The 18406-nt window shown below is 39.7% G+C and overlaps 1 protein-coding gene across 1 annotated transcript in view; it reads left to right on the top strand.

The window, feature by feature from the left end:
- LOC141055619 (diacylglycerol kinase theta-like) overlaps positions 1-18406 on the top strand; it is a 202420-nt gene that overhangs the window by 175536 nt on the left and 8478 nt on the right. Inside the window, exons 17-22 of the mRNA XM_073552263.1 lie at positions 4709-4857; positions 7032-7213; positions 8329-8429; positions 8518-8664; positions 17025-17136; positions 17665-17817. Of these exons, the coding sequence (XP_073408364.1) occupies positions 4709-4857; positions 7032-7213; positions 8329-8429; positions 8518-8664; positions 17025-17136; positions 17665-17817 (844 nt within the window). The remainder of the gene's footprint in view (positions 1-4708; positions 4858-7031; positions 7214-8328; positions 8430-8517; positions 8665-17024; positions 17137-17664; positions 17818-18406) is intronic.

The raw sequence follows: 18406 nt of genomic DNA, 5'->3' as shown, positions 1-18406 counted from the left end.
TATGTTGGTGCCATAGAAATAAAACTTATTATTATTCAACTTTTGAGTGACATTGGCTTCTGAAAACATTTTTTCTTAAATTCCCTATTAGGATCTCCATCAGTTAGGGTCTCTCTAGGGGGCCCTTAGGAATCTGTGCATTGCATAGGTGGCTCATTAATTTAACATTGTGGTGGGGGGGAAGTCCAGAGAAATTGAGCACTTGTGGTCAGGCTCTCTGGCAGATTGCAGCTGATCACAATGACCATTTCTGATCAGTTTATTCACAGGGAATCACTTTAGGAAACATTGCCTTACTGCCTGTCCAGGAGTACCCTTGTGATCAGAAGAACTTTTATTGGGTTGTTGATCGGAAATTAAATTCCTTCAGACTTCATGGATGATTTTAATTGCTATTCTGGCCAGTTGCTGTAATGCATTAAGGGATCCACTAGAAAAGACTTGCTGTTTTTTGTGTCCTAGTTTTGTATGAATGATCACTTCTACCACTATTTAACTACCAGTACTTTCTTTTATTGTGTTCATTTGCAACGTCAGGACTATTACCAATGAGATATAAGCATTCCTCCATATACGCGTCATGTGTTTTAGTGTCTTAGTGAGTACAAGTTGTATACAAGATGTGTAAAAATGTTTCTGTACATAGCCATAATAAGAAACAATAGAATGCACAATAAAGCATACAGTATGTTAGGACGTTCCCGCGGTCAGTAACTGGCAGCGCTTTGGATGCAGCACATGTCCGCTGTGTCCCAAAGCGCTGCCGGCTATTGAACGTAGGGATTCTGCATGTGTTCATTGAACCGTGTGGAATCACCGCATCCAATACATTGGACAGGTGAGATTTATCCTGTGGAGACTAGCGTCTCCGCAAGATAAATTGACACACTGCGGTCTGGAAAGACGCGCCACATGTCCGTCTCTGCAGGTGATCCGCGGGCATCTGTGCACTCATAGTGGACATGGATTTCATGAAATCCCCTCCACTATGCTGTAACATCTGGCCGCTGCGGGTTGGACGTTGTGGATGTACGCAGCACCCAACCCGCAGCATTTGCTGACCGTGGGAACATACCCTTACTTTTTTATTCCATGACTAAATCGTTTTATTTTGTACCCATGACATTTACTATCCACACAAGTTACTATGTATGTGAAGCTGCTTATTGTCAGCACTCCATAGTCCTCTTAAGAACAAAACAGTACAGTGCCGCCACCTATTGTTTTTCCGACTAAGTGTTATGAGTTGCGGTGTTAAAGATTGCATAACTTGATTTTCCTGGATTATTCCCTGGTGTTAGGGCAATTTATGAATACCAGATACTTATCATTTTGATAGCACCTAGGTTCTTTCTTCAGAAAAGCAAACTGAAACTGATGCACACATTTATTTGCTAAATCTCAAAGAATTCTAAGAATCATTTTCAGAAACAGCGATGGGTACCTGGTATGCGGAATGGTATTTCTTGTCTACATACAGATATATTAGGCAGTTATGCTGCCACTCAGTGTACGGATTTTTCATAATTGCATGTAGTCGTTTTAGCACAGAAAACATTATCTCATTTAGCTGTCTACAAATATCTAAAAGGCTGTCACATTGTAGAAGGATCAACTTTATTCTCATTTGCACAAGGAAAGACTAGAAGCAACGGGATGAAACTGAATGGGAGGAGACAGATTAGATATTAGAAAAAACTTTTTGACAGAGTGATCAATGAGTGGAACAGGCTGCCACGAGAAGTGGTGAGTTCTCCTTCAATAGAAGTCTTCAAACAGAGGCTGGACAGACATCTGTCTGGGATGATTTTGTGATTCCTGCTTTGAGCAGGGGGTTGGACCAGATGGCCCAGGAGGTCCCTTCCAACTCTACCATTCTATGATTCTAGAACAAGTGTATTTTATTTTGCGTACAAATCAGAATTTTTATGAAAAAAGGTAAAACATTAAAGAGGTAGTTCACCTTTGGGAACACTGCATAGTTTGCCCCCTTTTGCACTGTCTATTGCTGGGTGAAACCAAATTGCAAAAATTACTTAACCCCTTAGTGACCGAGCCAATTTTGACCTTAATGACAAGGCTACATTTTGCATTTCTGAACAGTGTCACTTTGAGGTTTTTTTTCATGACATATTGTGCTTCATGATAGTAGTAAAATGTATTCGATGTGACTTGTGTTTAATTGTGAAAAAAAATGGAAATTTGGCGGAAAATTTTAAAATGTCTAAATTTTCAAACTTTTAATTCTACTGCCCTTAAATCGGAGAGATACATCACACAAAATAGTTTAAAAATAACATTTCTCACATGTTTACTTTACATCAGCACAATTCTGGAAACCTACCGTAATTTAGTTGGAAGTTAGAGGAGTTAAGTTGACCAGCGATTTCACATTTTTCCAACAAAATTTACAAAACCATTTTTTTTTAGGGACCACCTCACATTTGATATTAATTTGAAGAGTATGTGTGACAAAAAATACCCAAAAGTGGCACCATTCTAAAAACTGCACCCCTGAAGGTGCTCAAAACCACATTCAAGAAGTTTATTAATCCTTCAGGTGCTTCACGAGAGCTAAAGCAATGTGGAAGAAAAAAATGAATATTTCATTTTTTTCACAAAAAATTACTTCAGACCCAAACTTTTTTATTTTCACAAGGAAAAAAATGGAACCCCAAATTTGTTCTGCAATTTCTCCTGAATACGCCATACCTTATTTGTGGGGGAAATCTATTGTTTGGGCGCACGGCAGGGCTCAGAAGGGAAGGGGTGCCATTTGACGTCTTGAATGTAAAATTTGCTGGAATAATTAGCAATGTTGCATTTGGAGAGCCCCTAATGTGCCTAAACAGTTGAAACCCCCCCACAAGTGACTCCATGTTGGAAACCACACCCCACAAAGATTTTATCCAGGGGTATAGTAAGCATTTTGAACCCACAGTCCGTCATATTGAATGTCATCATTATTGTTGAGCACAAGTACTCGCTACTCCAGTTTGCATAACCCTAAACCTAACTCTAAGCCCAACTGCAAAGAATGGAAAAAATATTTATATATTTTATCATTTTTATCTAACTAAGGGTGTTTTAATTTGATCACTGTGATAGACCCTATTACAGTGATCAAAGGGAACCAAGAGGAAAAATGTCCTATAGTTGCCAGGTACTGGCCAGCAGATCTGCGCCCACCATTTTTTTCCAGGAAGGTGACGCCGGGCAGGGGACTGATGAGGAGTGGCCGGGGATGGTGGAGGTTGGGAGGGGCATCATTTCTTTCTCTTCTGACTTGTATCATGTCAGAGGAGAGAGAAACCATTGCAGCAGCAGGCACACTTTTTATGGTGATCGCCGTTATTCACTGAATAACGGCAATCATGTGATCGGACACTGGAAAATCCAACTGTGATCATATTTTTTGGGGCTTCAGCTACCCCTTTGCGGCGGAGTTTTACTCAGCGGTCGCTAAGGGGTTAAGTTCTAAAAAAAAAAAAAACCATTCCCCAGTGGTGAACAACCCCTTTGGTTATGTGCACACATTTAGCATTTACAGCGGATTTTAACAGGAAAATACACGATTTTGATGATTTTTTTTTTTCCTTTTTTTTTTATCCAATTTATTTCCATGGTGAAAAAAACTGCAAAAACACTGAGAGTTGACAAGCTTTGAAGATTCTGATTTGCAAGGAAAAAAATAAGCAGCATGTGCTTGAGTTTCAGAAATCTCATTCACTTTGCAGATGCAGTAAAATTGTTTTTTTTCACAGTAAAAGTGTAATGTGTGAAGAAGACCTTTAAAGGGTTATTTACACAGGTATAGATGTAATATTACTAGGATTTGCTTTCAGCTTCATGCTAATTATGCAAATTGTCTCTTCAGATCTCACACTTTGCACTGACGAGGGGCAGTATCCCGAAACACAGTGTCTGCAAATTGAGATTCTGGCTTGGCTTTTATCATAAGTCATGTGACAAGGCTCGTTAAAGGATCGACATTGACTTTTAGGATTGCTACTTCCAATAGGTGGCACTAGAGTTCTAGTCCTCTTCCTCTCTGAAGAGACAATTTGCATAATTAGCGTATTTCCCAGAGGAGCATTGCGGCTTTAAGTCTCCTCATCTCGACATGCTTAGCATGTCATTCTCCTCAAGGAGAAATGATACTTCTTGGATATCTTTCAGCTTTATGTAACTGGAGCCATGCTGCAGACTTTGCATAGTTTGTAGCTAGGGAGGGTCGGATAATAACTGAAAGGGACATCATGATAAACCAGCAGTATGGTCCCTTCAAGCCCATGATCAGTGGGGGGTCAATGGAGTCAGACCCTCCCTGAACAAGTCTTGGGATATGCTATCTCTTTCTGTGATGCAACCTTTGAGCATAATGTTAGCAGTCTGTTAGTTAAAGCTTTGAAGTCATTGTAGTTTTGATTCCAATAGTGTGAAAATTGTGGTTGTGGAGGGTCGCCATCACTTAGGTATTGTGAGGCCTCCTAGCAATACACTTAAAAGAAAAGAGGAGCATTATAATGACCAATTACCAGAATTTCAAACAGAAGTAACATGATCCAAGGTATTGCACTGTTGAACTATAAATGAGTGAATGAATCTTGATTATATAATTAAATGCTTCAAGAATATTTTGAAAAAGAATACTATGCAGCCTAATCTTCAGTTTGGATAATGACTAAAGTTGTGCTTACCCTTACAGATTTCATGCATTCTCTCAAGTTCCCTATTTCCGAGTACTTGTCTGTGGTGGTGATGGTACAGTTGGATGGGTGCTTGGTGCCCTTGAGGAAATTAGGCACAAGTTAGTTTGTACAGAACCTTCTATAGCTGTCCTTCCTCTTGGAACAGGTAAATGGAAGCATTTTTCAGGACTTTTTTTCTCTAGATAAAATGACCTTTATCACAATGTGCATTTTAATGTACAGTATACTGGCCTTTATTGCAATAACTTATTACATCTGTCTGAGATGGTTTAGTGAATCCTGCATTGAGCAGGGGGTTGGACTCTATGACTCTTGAAATCCCTTACAACTCCAACATTCTATAACTCTATGATTAATGTGTAACTGTATGTGTTCAGACACTGTAAATTTGCAGTACTATAAATAAGGATAGAGTTTTCAAATTTCACTTATTGAAATAGGGTGACACTTCTGAAAGGTATGTAAAATATCATTGCAGATATTTTACATTGTAAAATATTGTTTAAGTCAATCATGAACAAACTTTAGTGAAGTTTGTTATACTACTATCATTCTTGGAATAAAAACCATGGAAAAGATAAAAAAGTAAAACTGTATTTACAAGGCTTTGTTCACCTATTTCAAATTTGTCATTGTTCAAACTTAGATTAATGAAAGTGACAAACACAAATCACTACCGTCAGTTTCCTATTGATAGCAATATCCACAGCATGTACCAGAAAAATAATGATGAATATATTGATGGGACTTGATTGCTCCATTGTAGAACCTCAATTTAAAAAAGTTGGGATGCTGTGTACAATGTAAAGAAAAAAGGATGCAGTAATTTGGAAATCTGTAATAGGCATTTTTTTCACAGCAGAACATAGAACACCTCAGAAGTTGACATACCTGTTTCAATATCATTTGAAAAAACTAACTCGTTTAGAAATTGATGGCAGTACCCCAGCTCAAAAAGGTTGGGTTAACAAAAAGTTGGAAACGTAAGTGTTACTAAGAGCTGGAAGGTCAATTTTCACATGACTGTAAAAAGAGCATGTTAGAGAGGCAGAGTCTCTCAGAAGCAAAGATGGTCAGAGGTTCACTAATTTGTGAACTGCATCTGAAAATTCTGGAACAGAAAAAAATTATCACTGCAGAATTGCAAAGACTTTGGGTATCTCACCATCAACAGTACACAACAGCTAAAAATTCAGAGATTCTGGGGAAATACATGTTAGCAAACGACAAGTCCTCGGAAGCACTGCATTAAAAACAGGCATGAGCAAACTTTGTGTAACCCACAAATGCAAGTTAAAATTCTAACATGCAAAGAAGAAGCCATATCAACAGAATCCAGAAACTCTGCTGTCAATTTAATATGGACTGAGGCAAAATGGAAAATTATTCTCTGATCAGATTAATCACAATGTGAAATTATTTCTCGAAACCATGTATGCCATGTCCTGCAGAATCAAGAGGAGAGGAACCATCCATCTTGTTCTCAACACATAGTTCAAAAGCCTGCACATCTTAAAAGGCTCAATCAATGCTGAGCATTACATGAATGTTTTATAGCAACATATGCTCCATCCAGACAACATCTATTTCAGGGAAGGGGTGGTATATTTCAAGAATAGTATGCTAAACCATATACAGTATCTATCACAACAGCATGGCTTCACAGAAGAAGAGTTCGAGTGATGAAATGGCCACTTGCAGTCCAGACCTTTCATCATCAGATAACATTTAACAGAGTATGAGACAAAAAAATCCAGCAAAAACCCAGGACTGTTGAGCAGCTAGAATCCTACATCAGACAAGAATGAGACAACATTCCTATCCTAAAACTCAACAAATTTGCCACCCTATTTCCCAGACATTTTCAGACTGCTGTAAGTAGAAGATGATAGACCTAGTTCTCTCCAAACGTTTTGGAGATGTGTCTCTGCCATTAATGTCTAAATGAGTTAATTTTTTTTTCAAATGAAATGGAAAAATGTCTGACTTACATCTTCTAATCTGTGTTGTATGTTCTGTGGGGAATATGATATGGCTATAAGAGATTTCCAAGTCATTCCTTCTTGATTTCTACATTTTACACCGTGTCCAAGCTCTGGTAGATTGAGGTTATAAATCAGTGGGGTCCATCCAGAGGTATCCATCATTTTTTGGATTTGGCTATGCATTGTGATTTATATTATAAATGTTGGCCACAATGGAAATGTAAATAAAGTGTTCCAGGTAAAATGCTATCTACAGAGCTGCTTTTTTTAATAAGTGACCTGAAATTTTGATGCATTTGTGTAGAAATTGATAAAGTTGCATATTTTTCCCTAGGAAATGATCTAGGGAGAGTTCTTCGATGGGGAGCTGGCTATACTGGTGAGGATCCATTTTCAATCCTCATATCTGTAGATGAAGCTGAAAATGTCCTCATGGATCGTTGGACCATACTTCTAGATGCTCAGGAGGTGGTTGATTCAATGGAAAATGGTATATCTGAACCTGAACCACCAAAGGTATGATGGTTGTCTTTTCTATTCATGCTTGATGCTGGCTATAATGCTAATGGTATCCTCTCATGACAAAACTAATCTTAGCTGGCCTCTCCTAACATTATTGGTAGAATTAGCGGCTTTATTGCTAGCTTCCTTTTTATCAGACAATTGATTTGTTTCTATGCTTAATTGATATTAGGGAGGCAATATTGAGAATAACTGCAGGTTTTAGCAGTTAATCAGATAGTCGCTTCATTAGGCTGATATTTAATATTAGAATTGTTTATCAATGTATATTAAGAATTGTGGGCAAGTTTCCACTTACCCAATGACTGCTGGTCAGCTACATCTTTGCCCATCAGCAGTCGTACAATAGTACAATATTTAAGCCCCCGTTACACATAGCGATATCGGTAACAATATCGCTGTAACGTCACCGATTTTGTGACGTAGCAGTGATATTGCTAGCGATATCGCTATGTCTGATACCTCCGACCGGCTCCCCCGCTGATCGCGCGAGAACATCCTGGACCATTTCTAGTCGGGCGCTTCCTGTGGCGCCGACGAGCGACGCGTGGACACGGGCGGGAGGACGTCAGGATCGCCGCGTCTGACAGGTAAGTAGCGACCCCCGACCCCTGCTATGTCGCTGGTGAGATCTGCCTGTGTGGCAGCTCACTAGCGACCATTTAGCGATGCACCAGCGATCCATATCGTTGTCGGGATCGCTGGTGCATCGCTAGGTGTAACGGTACCCTAAGGCAGGCTGACCATATTTTCCATTTGCACAGAACGACAGGTAATAGATCATTCTGTGTCCATACATTCTGCCAGAAACCATTATTTTTAAACCAGCTTAAAAAATAATTTCACCCGATGGACTAGCATTTTGTTTTGCTTGTTCGTTCAGTGAATGGTGACCTGGTTACACTGGACAATTATTGGAAATTAAGCTTTCCTAGGAATAATGTTCATTATAACTGGACAGTGTTAATGCGCCATAAGAAATTAAGTCCTAATTCGTCTGCTCAGTCAATAAAGACAGTTTTTTTTTCCTTGCGGAATTACAATTTTGGATACCACTTTGCAGTGAAAATTATGATTTATTTTTTTTTACCAATGCTTTTATGTTCTAGATTGTGCAAATGAACAACTATTGTGGGATTGGGATTGATGCTGAATTAAGCTTAGATTTTCATCATGCCCGTGAAATTGAGCCTGGAAAATTCAATAGCAGGTAATTTTCTTCTGTGTTTCACACACAGCTTTATTTTAGGCGTGTTCTGCCTCTCACTTATACCATACATATGGCATTTATCTTCAAGGTTCCACAACAAAGGCGTGTATGTGAAAGCTGGTTTGCAGAAGCTAAGTCACAATCGAAATTTACATAAAGATCTAAAGCTTCAGGTTGACCAGCAAGAAGTGGAGCTTCCAAATATTGAAGGACTTATCTTCTTAAATATTCCCAGGTAGATAATGTGATAAACCAAAATTGACGCTTATTTCTAGATTAAATGTAAAGTAAAATATCTACGTTTAAATGTTTACATTTATTAGAGGGCTGGCTAGGACAACCCAACTAATCACAGAGTCCAGAAGCTAAGAGTAAACGGAGCTGGAACTTTGCACATTGGCCATGAAGTGACTGCTCACTGCAAGTCAGCTGTGAATGAACTGAAAGTAATCGGACCTGTAGTACCTGAAAATGCCCACTACTCTGTGTACAGAGCAATGTTGTTCCAGTTCTGTACATTGTTAACTTGTAACTGCTGTGGGACCAACTAATAGCTAATCATGGTTTGCTGGCAGACCCCCACTGATCTGGGCAGTCCCTTTAATAACGCTATAGCCTGTCTATTCAGGCAGTTATGTCATATGATGCCTACTGGGTCCAAATTATGTCGGGAAATAGCACCTTACAACTTTACAGTTCATGTTCTAGTATGTGAATGCTGGAGCACCAACAGCTAAACTTACAAGACTTTTACTAGTGTTTAGTCATGTTTCTGTACAAAGATAGGCATCCATTTTTCAGAAGCGCTAGTTTTGACATTCTTATGAATAAGACCAGAGTTGTGATTTCAATGTTTCATTCATTTTTTGGAAGGGGGTGAATATGAGAAAGTATTAACAGTTTTGTTTTTTTCATGTGCTTTCGTGGCCAAAAGTTTTGAGACTCACAGAAATTTTAGTTTTCCCAAAATTAACTGCTTTAATTCTTAAAGTTCATAGAATATTAGAGTTGGAAGGGACCTCAAGGGTCCTAGAGTCCAACCCCCTTCTCAATGCAGTACTCACTAAACCGTCCCCGACGTTTTGTAATGTCTTTTATAAAAAGTGGTGCCCAGAACTGGACACAGTATTCCATATGAGGGCATAATTACTTCCCGATCTAGACTTTATGCTTCTCTTAATATAGAACTCTGTTTGCCTTTTAGTGGTAATTGGCATTAAATCTAGATTATTATGGAGGATAATCAGATGAATTACAAAGTCATTTCTTGCCATGAAAATTAACTTATTCACACAAACCCATTCAAAGTGAGTGTTTCAATTGCTGTAAAGTAATGTACAGTGGACCCGAGAAAGATCAGTAAGTTCATTGATCGTCTGTTAAAGAGGACACAGAATCTGTTAAACACCATTGACGTTTGCCTAGTAATGACAGCAAGCAAGTGTTGGCGCTTCTGCACACGCAGTGAGGCAAAGGCTTTTGGAGGCTGGCCTTGTGTTTAGAAGGGCAGCAAAATAAAACCCCACTTCTTTTAAAGAGAAACAACAAATACAGATTTACATTCTGCAGGAAGTACAGACATTGGACCCCAGAGAACTGGAGTAAAGTTATTTTCTCTGATCAAGTCCCCTTTAAACAGTTCAGGACATCTAGAGAAATTATTGCACGAAAAGGTGATTCGTGATGAATGAACCTCTGTTAACGTGTTATCCTAGTATCTTGGGCATGCTCGCGTAATATGTTCAAGACCCTACGGCTGCATGTTTTGCGTCTGTTAGACAGCCACAAAACATGCGAGGATTGCCTAACAATCAGGTAATCCCCGCATCAAATGGCCGTGAGGACTCGGACATATTATTCGAACATGGCCAAGATACTCGGCTAACACTCGAGCATGTTCGGGTAACACGTTGTCCAAACATGTTGGCTCATCACTAAAGGTGACACCATGAGTCCTGTGACATGCCAACAGTAAACCATTCATGTGTGGGGTTGCTTTTCATCCAAGGGTGGGACTCGCTCACAATTTTGCCTAAAAGCACTACTTTGAATAAAGAATGGTCACTAAACATCCTCCAAGAGCAACTTTTTCTAGGAGCAATTTGGTAATGAACAATGCATCTTCCAGTATCATGGAGACCATGTCACAAGGCAAAAGAGATAACGAAGTGGGTCTGTGATCCAAAATTTTGGATTCATGCCCAGGAAATTTCAGATCTTAATCCCATTGAGAGCCTGTCATCAGTCCTCAAAAAGCAGGTGGACAAACAAAAGCTCAGAAATTATGATAAATGCCAAGCACTGATTAGACAAGAATGGGTGGGCATCAGTCAGGATTTGGCTGAGAAGGTGATATCCAGCATGGCATACAAAGGGACAAATCAAAATCACAGCAATAAAAAAGGATTCAAGTTAACACACTCAGAGATGCAATGAAAAAAATGTAAGTTACCTAATTTACATAATAGGTGCAGAAAATCTGCAACATCGAAAACTCACCAACTATTGATTTTGTGGGAACATTAGCCTAAAAGATCTGAAAACACTCAAGCTGCATACTTTGTGAAAACCAAAATTTGTGGTTCATTCCAGTGTAACAGTTGATAAACTTATTTTTATAAAAGTACTTCCTAACCAGAAGCAAGAGTAAAGTCCTAACTATGCTGACGTTATTAACCCCTTAAGGACTGCCAATACGCATTAAAATGGCAGTTGCTAAGGGTACAAATTCCCTCATTGCCATTTTAAGATGGGGAATAAGGGAATAGCGCCACCGTGCAGGTGTCAGCGGTACATGACCGTTGACACTGCAGTATCGAACCTGGCTGGTTTTGCGACCGATCGGGGGTTGATTAACCTCTTAAACACGGCTGTCAATCACAACAGCTGTACTTAAGTTGTTGCAAGGATGTCACAAGACTCACTTAATAACCATTGGACCCCTGCTTTGAGAATCAAGGGTCCAGATGGTTACCATGGTACCCTGAGGTCATATGATGGCCCCCAGGGTACTGTGGCCTGTAAGCTCCAGCAAGAAGCACAGTCAGTCTCATACACTGCTGTACACACGAGTACTGCAGTGTATGAGACAAGTGATCAAAATAAAAATTATACATGTCCCAAAGTAGGACTAAGTAAAAAAAAAAAAAAAAAGAAAACATAAAAAAAGTACAAAAAAAATTGCACACAAGTCACTAAAATCCATTTCAACACTCAAAAAGCAGCTTTTAGGACAAAAAAAGAGTACACATAATTGGTATTGCCGCGTCTGGAGCGATCCGCTGTATAAAACTGACACATCATTTATTCCGGTTAGTGAAAACCGCAAAAAACAAGCCTTAATACGGCTCATTCTGGAAAAAAAAAGGTGCATCTCTCTGAATATGATGATGCTAAAATTCATTTTTGTAAAATATTATTTTTAGTCTGTAAAGAGAAAAGCATAAAAAAAATAACTCTGGGATCGCTGTAATCGTACCGACCAGATGAACTAAACAGTCTTATCAATTTTACCACTCAGTGGATGACGCAAAAAAATAACTGAATTGCTGATTTTGTTAATTCTGTCTGAAAACTCTGAATAAAAAGCGATCAAAAAATATTATGTACCCCATACGGTACCAAAAAAATCTGCAACTCGTCCCACCAGAAATAACCCTCATACAGTTCTTTTCGTCAAAAAATAAAAAAGTTATAGCTCTCAGAATATGGTGACAAGAAAACCTCCTTTTCATAAACAAGCATTTTTACTGTGTGATAGAAGCAAAACCTAAAAAAAACAATATACCGAACATACTCGAGTATAAGCCGAGATTTTCAGCCCATTTTTTTAGGCTGAACGTGCCCCCTCTCGGCTTATACTCGAGTCATTGTCCCAGGGGGTCGGCGGGGGAGGGGGAGCAGCAGGAGCTGGCGGCTGTCAAATCATACTCATCCCCTCCTAGCACGGTCTCTGCACTTCCCTGCTTCTCAGATGGTCTCCAGTGCCAGCAGCTCTTCCTGTATTCAGCGGTCACGTGGTACCGCTCATTAAAGTAATGAATATGCACGTGACTCCACTCCCATAGGCGTGGAGTGCATATTCATTACTTAAATGAGCGGTACACGTGACCGCTGAACACAGGAACAAGCTGCCGGTGCCGGAGACCATCGGAGAAGCAGAGACCGCACCAGGGGGGGGGGGGGGGAGGACGGGGGAGCTATGCAATATTCACCTGTCCCCATTCCACCACTGGGCTGTATCTTCCACGTCCCCTGGCTGTGACGTTCAGGTCAGAGGGCACGATGACGTGTTTAGTGCACGCCCTCTACCTGAAGTCACTGCGGAGACCCGGAAGGCACAGCGGTGTGCGGCGGTGGAACAGGTGAATATCACAAGTGGGGGCCTGAGCCAGCAGTGACACCGGCACCTGGCCCCCATAGCGCACCGGCGTCCCCACCTGCTCAGGACACTGGCACCTGGCCCCCAGCGACGAGAGGTGAGTGTCATTTTTTATTTATTTATTTTTTTAATCGCAGCAGCATATGGGGCATATAATTCTAAGGAGCATCTTATGGGGCCATCAATCTTTATAAAGCAGCATATTATTCTATGGAGCATCTTATGGAGCCATCAACTTTTATGGAGCATTATATGGGACATCTTATGGGACCATCATTAACCTTTTATGCAGCATTATATGGGGCATATTCTAATATGGAGCATCTTTTGGGGTCCATCATGAACTTTATGGAGCATTATATGGGACGTATTTTGTATAGAGCATCTTATGGGGCCCATCATGAACTGTATGGAGCATTATATGGGGCTCCTGATTCAATGTAGATATTCAAAAACATTTAACCTACTGATGTCTCAATTAATTTTACTTTTATTGGCATCTATTATTTTTTAAATTTAGTAGTAGCTTCTGCATTTCCCACCCTAGGCTTATACTTGAGTCAAAAAGTTTTCCCATTTTTTGTGGCAAAATTAAGGGCCTCGGCTTATACTCGTATATACGGTAAATCTGGTATCGCTGTAATCGCATGGACCCGAAAAATCCGCCTTATCACTTATACCAAACGGTGAATCAAAAATAATAAGAACTATTTGTGTACTGCTGTCTATTTGTTCATTCTACCTCACAAAAATCGGGATAAGGCTCAGCTCACATTTGTCCTGCGCTCTCCACTGAGCGCTTACTTTGAGGTTTCCATGTAAATTCCCCAAAACCACAATTCAGAAAAACCCAGGACAGAACCACTCACTTATGAGGCAGATGGAGTAACTTTGGACTGGTCTCTGTTCCTGCTGTGTCCCATCATTTTAGATTTTCTTTTAGCGCACAAGTGTGGACAACTACAGATCTTCGCGCGCCTAAAAAGATCGATACCACCGGACAGGTGCCAAACTGAATACAAAGTGTCTCCATCTGCCTCATTATAGTGGGTTATTCCGTCTGAGGTTTTGTTTAAATTGCAATTTTGTAGGATTTACACAGAAACCCCAACGTTGCTGCTCAGCGTAGAACACAAGATCCAGTCTTATTCTGAAAGCAATCAAAAATATTATGTACCCCAAAATGTTACCAATAAAACCCCCTAATTTATCCCCCACAAAAACTGCCTCCATTCAGGTCCATCATTTGTCACTGGAACTATAGGGGGTCACCACTTAACTACTATAACAAAGACTCTGGAAAAGCGAGTCCCATCCCTTTAAATAAAATCCAGTAAATTATGCCCTCCCAAATCTAAATGCCGCCTTCCTTCTGAGCCCCACTGTGCCTAAACCACAGTAAGCAGCTACATGTTTGGCATTATTGTAACGGAGAGAGCACTTAATTTACGGGTGTGTATCGCCAGAAGCACAAGCTGGGCACAGTGTATGGGAGCGCTACAGTATATGGGGGCTCTACACTGTATGGGGACAACTAGACTAGACTGGCAGATTTGCATTTCTCCAGAAAACACGCCTTGCTTGGATGTTACAAAATAGTCGCTGCAGCCGTAGATTAATTAATTGAGAGGTGCAGTTTCTACAATGGGGTCACTTTTCGGTTTTTTTTTCTGCTGTTCTGGGATCTTCGGGGCTCCGCAAATGTCGCCCGTTAACTATTCTAGCAAAATCTGTGCTCCAGTAGCCAAGCAGCGCTCCTTCCTTCTCAGCCCTGGCATGTTGCCTAACTGTAAGTTCTGACATCATATGGAGCAGCACCGCCTTCAGGAGAAATTGCGCAATAAATTGTGGGGTCTAGTTTTGCCTATTAACCCTTGTTTACCTGTCAAATTTGCAGCAAATAAAAAAATTACATTTTACCACTAAAATGCCAATTTCCACATATAAAATGTTATAAAATTCTGTAAGGCACCTATAGGTTCACAATACGCACTACATACACCCCTAGATGAATTCCTTGACTGGTCTAGCTTCCAAAATGGGATCACGTGTGGGGGGTTTCTGCTGTTTTCTCTTGTCAGGGGCTCTTCAATGCGACATGGGATTCACAATCTATCCCAGGCAAATAGTGCTTTTTCATTTCCTAGCGCTGCCATGTGCCCAAGCAGAAGTTTATGACCACATATGGGGTATAGTCGCATTCGGGACAAATTGCACAACAAATTATGGGATCCATTTTCTCTTATTATCCATTGTGACACCAGGATCTCTCCAAATGTGACTTGACGCCAACAGACCATTCCATCAAAGTCTGCGTTCCAGAATGTCACTCCTTCCTTTCCGAGCCCTACCATGTACTCAAACACTATTTTTCCTCTACATGGAGTATCGGGAGAAACTGCACAACAAATTTTAGAATTCAATTTCTCCTGTTGCCCTTGTTAAAATAAAACAATTGGGGCTAAACGTACATTTTTGTGGGTAAAATGTGATATAGTAATTTTTTTTTTTTTTTAATTCTCGCATCTCTACGTTATAAACTTCTGTGGAGCTTCTGGGGGTTCAAGGTGCTGCTACACATCTAGATACATTCCTTAAGGTGTCTAGTTTCCAAAAATGGGGTCACTTGTGGGGGATTCTACTTTTTAGGCACATAAGGGGTTCTCCAAATGCGACATGGCGTCCTGTCTCGATTCCAGACATTTTTGCGTTCCAAAAGTCAAACGGTGCTCCTTCCCTTCTGTGCCTTGCAGTGTGCCCAAATAGTAGTATTCCCCCACATGTGGGCTATCGGTGTACGCAGGAGAAATTGCACAACAATTTTGTAGGTCCATTCTCTCCTGTTATCCTTGTCAAACGAACAAATAATATTTTTGTGAAAAAAGTTAAATGTTCATTTTTTTCCTTTCACAAGTTGCTTTAGGTCGTGTGAAGCATCAGAAGGGTTAATAAACTTCTTGAAAGTAGTTTTAAGTACTTTGAGGGGTGCCATTTTTAGAATGGTGTCACTTTGGGGTATTTTCTGTCATATAGGTTCCCCAAAGTCACTTTAAATGTGATGTGGTCCCTAAAAAAAAATGGCTTTGTAAATTTTGTTCGAAAAATGAGATATTGCTGGTCAACTTTTAACCGTTCTAACTTCCTAATTAAAAAGTGTTTAAAAAATGATGCAGGTGTAAAGTAGACATGTGTGAAATGTTATTTATTAACCATTTTGTTTGACATAGCTCTCTGATTTAAAGGCATAAGAATTAAAAGTTTTCAAACTGCTAATTTTTATAAATTCTCGCCAGATTTACAATATTTTGACAATTAAACGCAAGTACAATATGTGATGATAAAACAGTATCAGTATCACTGGGATCCAGTGAAACGTTCCAGAGTTATTACCACATAAAGTGAACACTGGTCAGATTTCAAAAATTTGGCCTAGTCATTAAGGTCAAAATTGGCTCCCTCGCTAAGGGGTTAAACGAAAAACCAAGCAAACAATAGATAACCAAAATATCGCTTCTGCCAATGAGATTGACCAGTTTCCTAGACTTGGAAACCGTTTATGGAATCTTAACGAGGGCTCTTGGCTCTCCTGACATGTCTATTCTAGTAATTACATAGAATACCCGTAAAATAACTACTATTTGTAGCTTTTTTTTCCCAAACTATATGCTGTTCATCTTGTAAATGTTCAGTTGAATTTACAACAGCTTATTACCTTTCTCCTGATCAAAGGGCTATGTGTTTACACATCCTGGAAATGTGGAACACTGCGCCTGGCAAAGGTTTATGAAAAGATTCCTCTAAATTTTTATGTTATGGGTATAGAATTATTTTCTAGGATTGCGGACAGGTCCTCTTTAACCCAATACTTGTGCAGCCACATTTAGTCTCTGATGGTGCAATATTTTTCTTTAATTCCCATGATCTCGGAGAGCCATAACTTTGTCTTTTATTATATATATATATATATATATATATTTATTTTATAAACTTAACTTTTCTGGATAAGTTGTATATTCTGTGCTACAGAATTTTTTAGCTCTTTAATATTCTTATGACTCTTCAATTTGCATAAGTGTCACATAAAAATCTGCTCTAGTGCAGCTATCATATCACTAATTATATAATACCTATTGTTACCCAGAAATAAATGTGAAACCCTTAAAACAATTTCTAAAGAGATTAAGCCAAATTTGAATTTTTTTTTTTTTTGTCAGTTGGGGTTCAGGAGCTGATTTGTGGGGCTCTGATAACGATAATCGTTATGGTAAGCCAAGGATAGATGATGGACTGCTTGAAGTTGTTGGTGTAACTGGAGTAGTTCATATGGTAAGTCTGTCAACAGTGCTATTAAGTCACATATTTTTTTTATATTTTAATTATAGCACAAATGTGTGCATTATGGTTCTTCTTGCTGCTTGTCTATCCTAAATTGTGACGTAATTAGGCCAGGTTCATACTGCGTTAATGCAGTCCGTTCAACGCATAGCGTTGACGGACTGTGATAACGCTATAGCATAACGTGATCGCGTTATGCTATATCGCTAGCGCAGATGCTTCATCTGCGCTAGCAGTGACGGACCCTCGGACGCTGCAGACAGCGTCTGTGGGTCCGTCACAAAATGACCTCACATCGCTAGCGCATGCCGATTATGGCATGCGTTAGCGATGCGCTCGGTAATGGGAGTGAATGGCAGCATTAACGGATTGAGTTACATCGCGTTATGCCGCGGTGTAACGCCATCTGTTAAACGGACTGCATTAACGCAGTATGAACCCAGCCTTACATTGCTATTGGAAGTCAATGACTTTTAACATAATTTTGGCATTTTTTTTTTTTGCATTTTGTATGGCCAGGGCCAAGTTCAAGGAGGACTTCGCTCAGGTATTCGAATTGCCCAGGGTTCCTACTTCCGTGTTACACTTCTAAAACCTATTCCAGTCCAAGTAGATGGTGAGCCCTGGATTCAGCCACCAGGACAGATTATTATTTCTGCTGCAGGACCAAAGGTAAGACCTTAAAAAAGCAAAAACTGAACACTAAGTCATGGTATATTTCTGATGGACTAAGGGACTGATCCATCATTTGCGGGTGTTTTTTAAAGCCTTTTCTTTTTTTCTTTTATTCTGTATTCACTGATGTTTTTGCACCAAATTCATTAAAATGTACACCTCTATATACCAGTGCAATGTGCCCATAACAAAGGAGAATATTATTTAGTGCTTTAGTGTGGCTCACTGCTAATCCTACTACCTGCCATGGTAGAAGTTCTGAGTTTGAATTCTGAGGAAAGCAATACTTTATGAAAAGCAAATAATTTATTTACTATATATAAAGGCATCTAATCCCCGCAGGTTAGAGGAGTAAAAAACAGAACACATCGGCGTCCTGTAAAAGAAAAATGCATTGCCTATTACTGCTGTTCAGCATGTACAAAAGAAACTTCTGTTCACACAAACTTTTGAGTTGGCCTGATGTACAGTGGGGGAAAAAAGTATTTAGTCAGCCACCAATTGTGCAAGTTCTCCCACTTAAAAAGATGAGAGAGGCCTGTAATTGACATCATAGGTAGATCACAACTATAAGAGTCAAAATTGA

This window comes from Dendrobates tinctorius, unplaced genomic scaffold, assembly GCF_039654945.1.
Source record: "Dendrobates tinctorius isolate UK_male_01 unplaced genomic scaffold, ASM3965494v1 ptg000189l, whole genome shotgun sequence".
NCBI lineage: Eukaryota > Metazoa > Chordata > Amphibia > Anura > Dendrobatidae > Dendrobates > Dendrobates tinctorius.
This window is presented reverse-complemented; position numbering and strand designations above follow the sequence as displayed.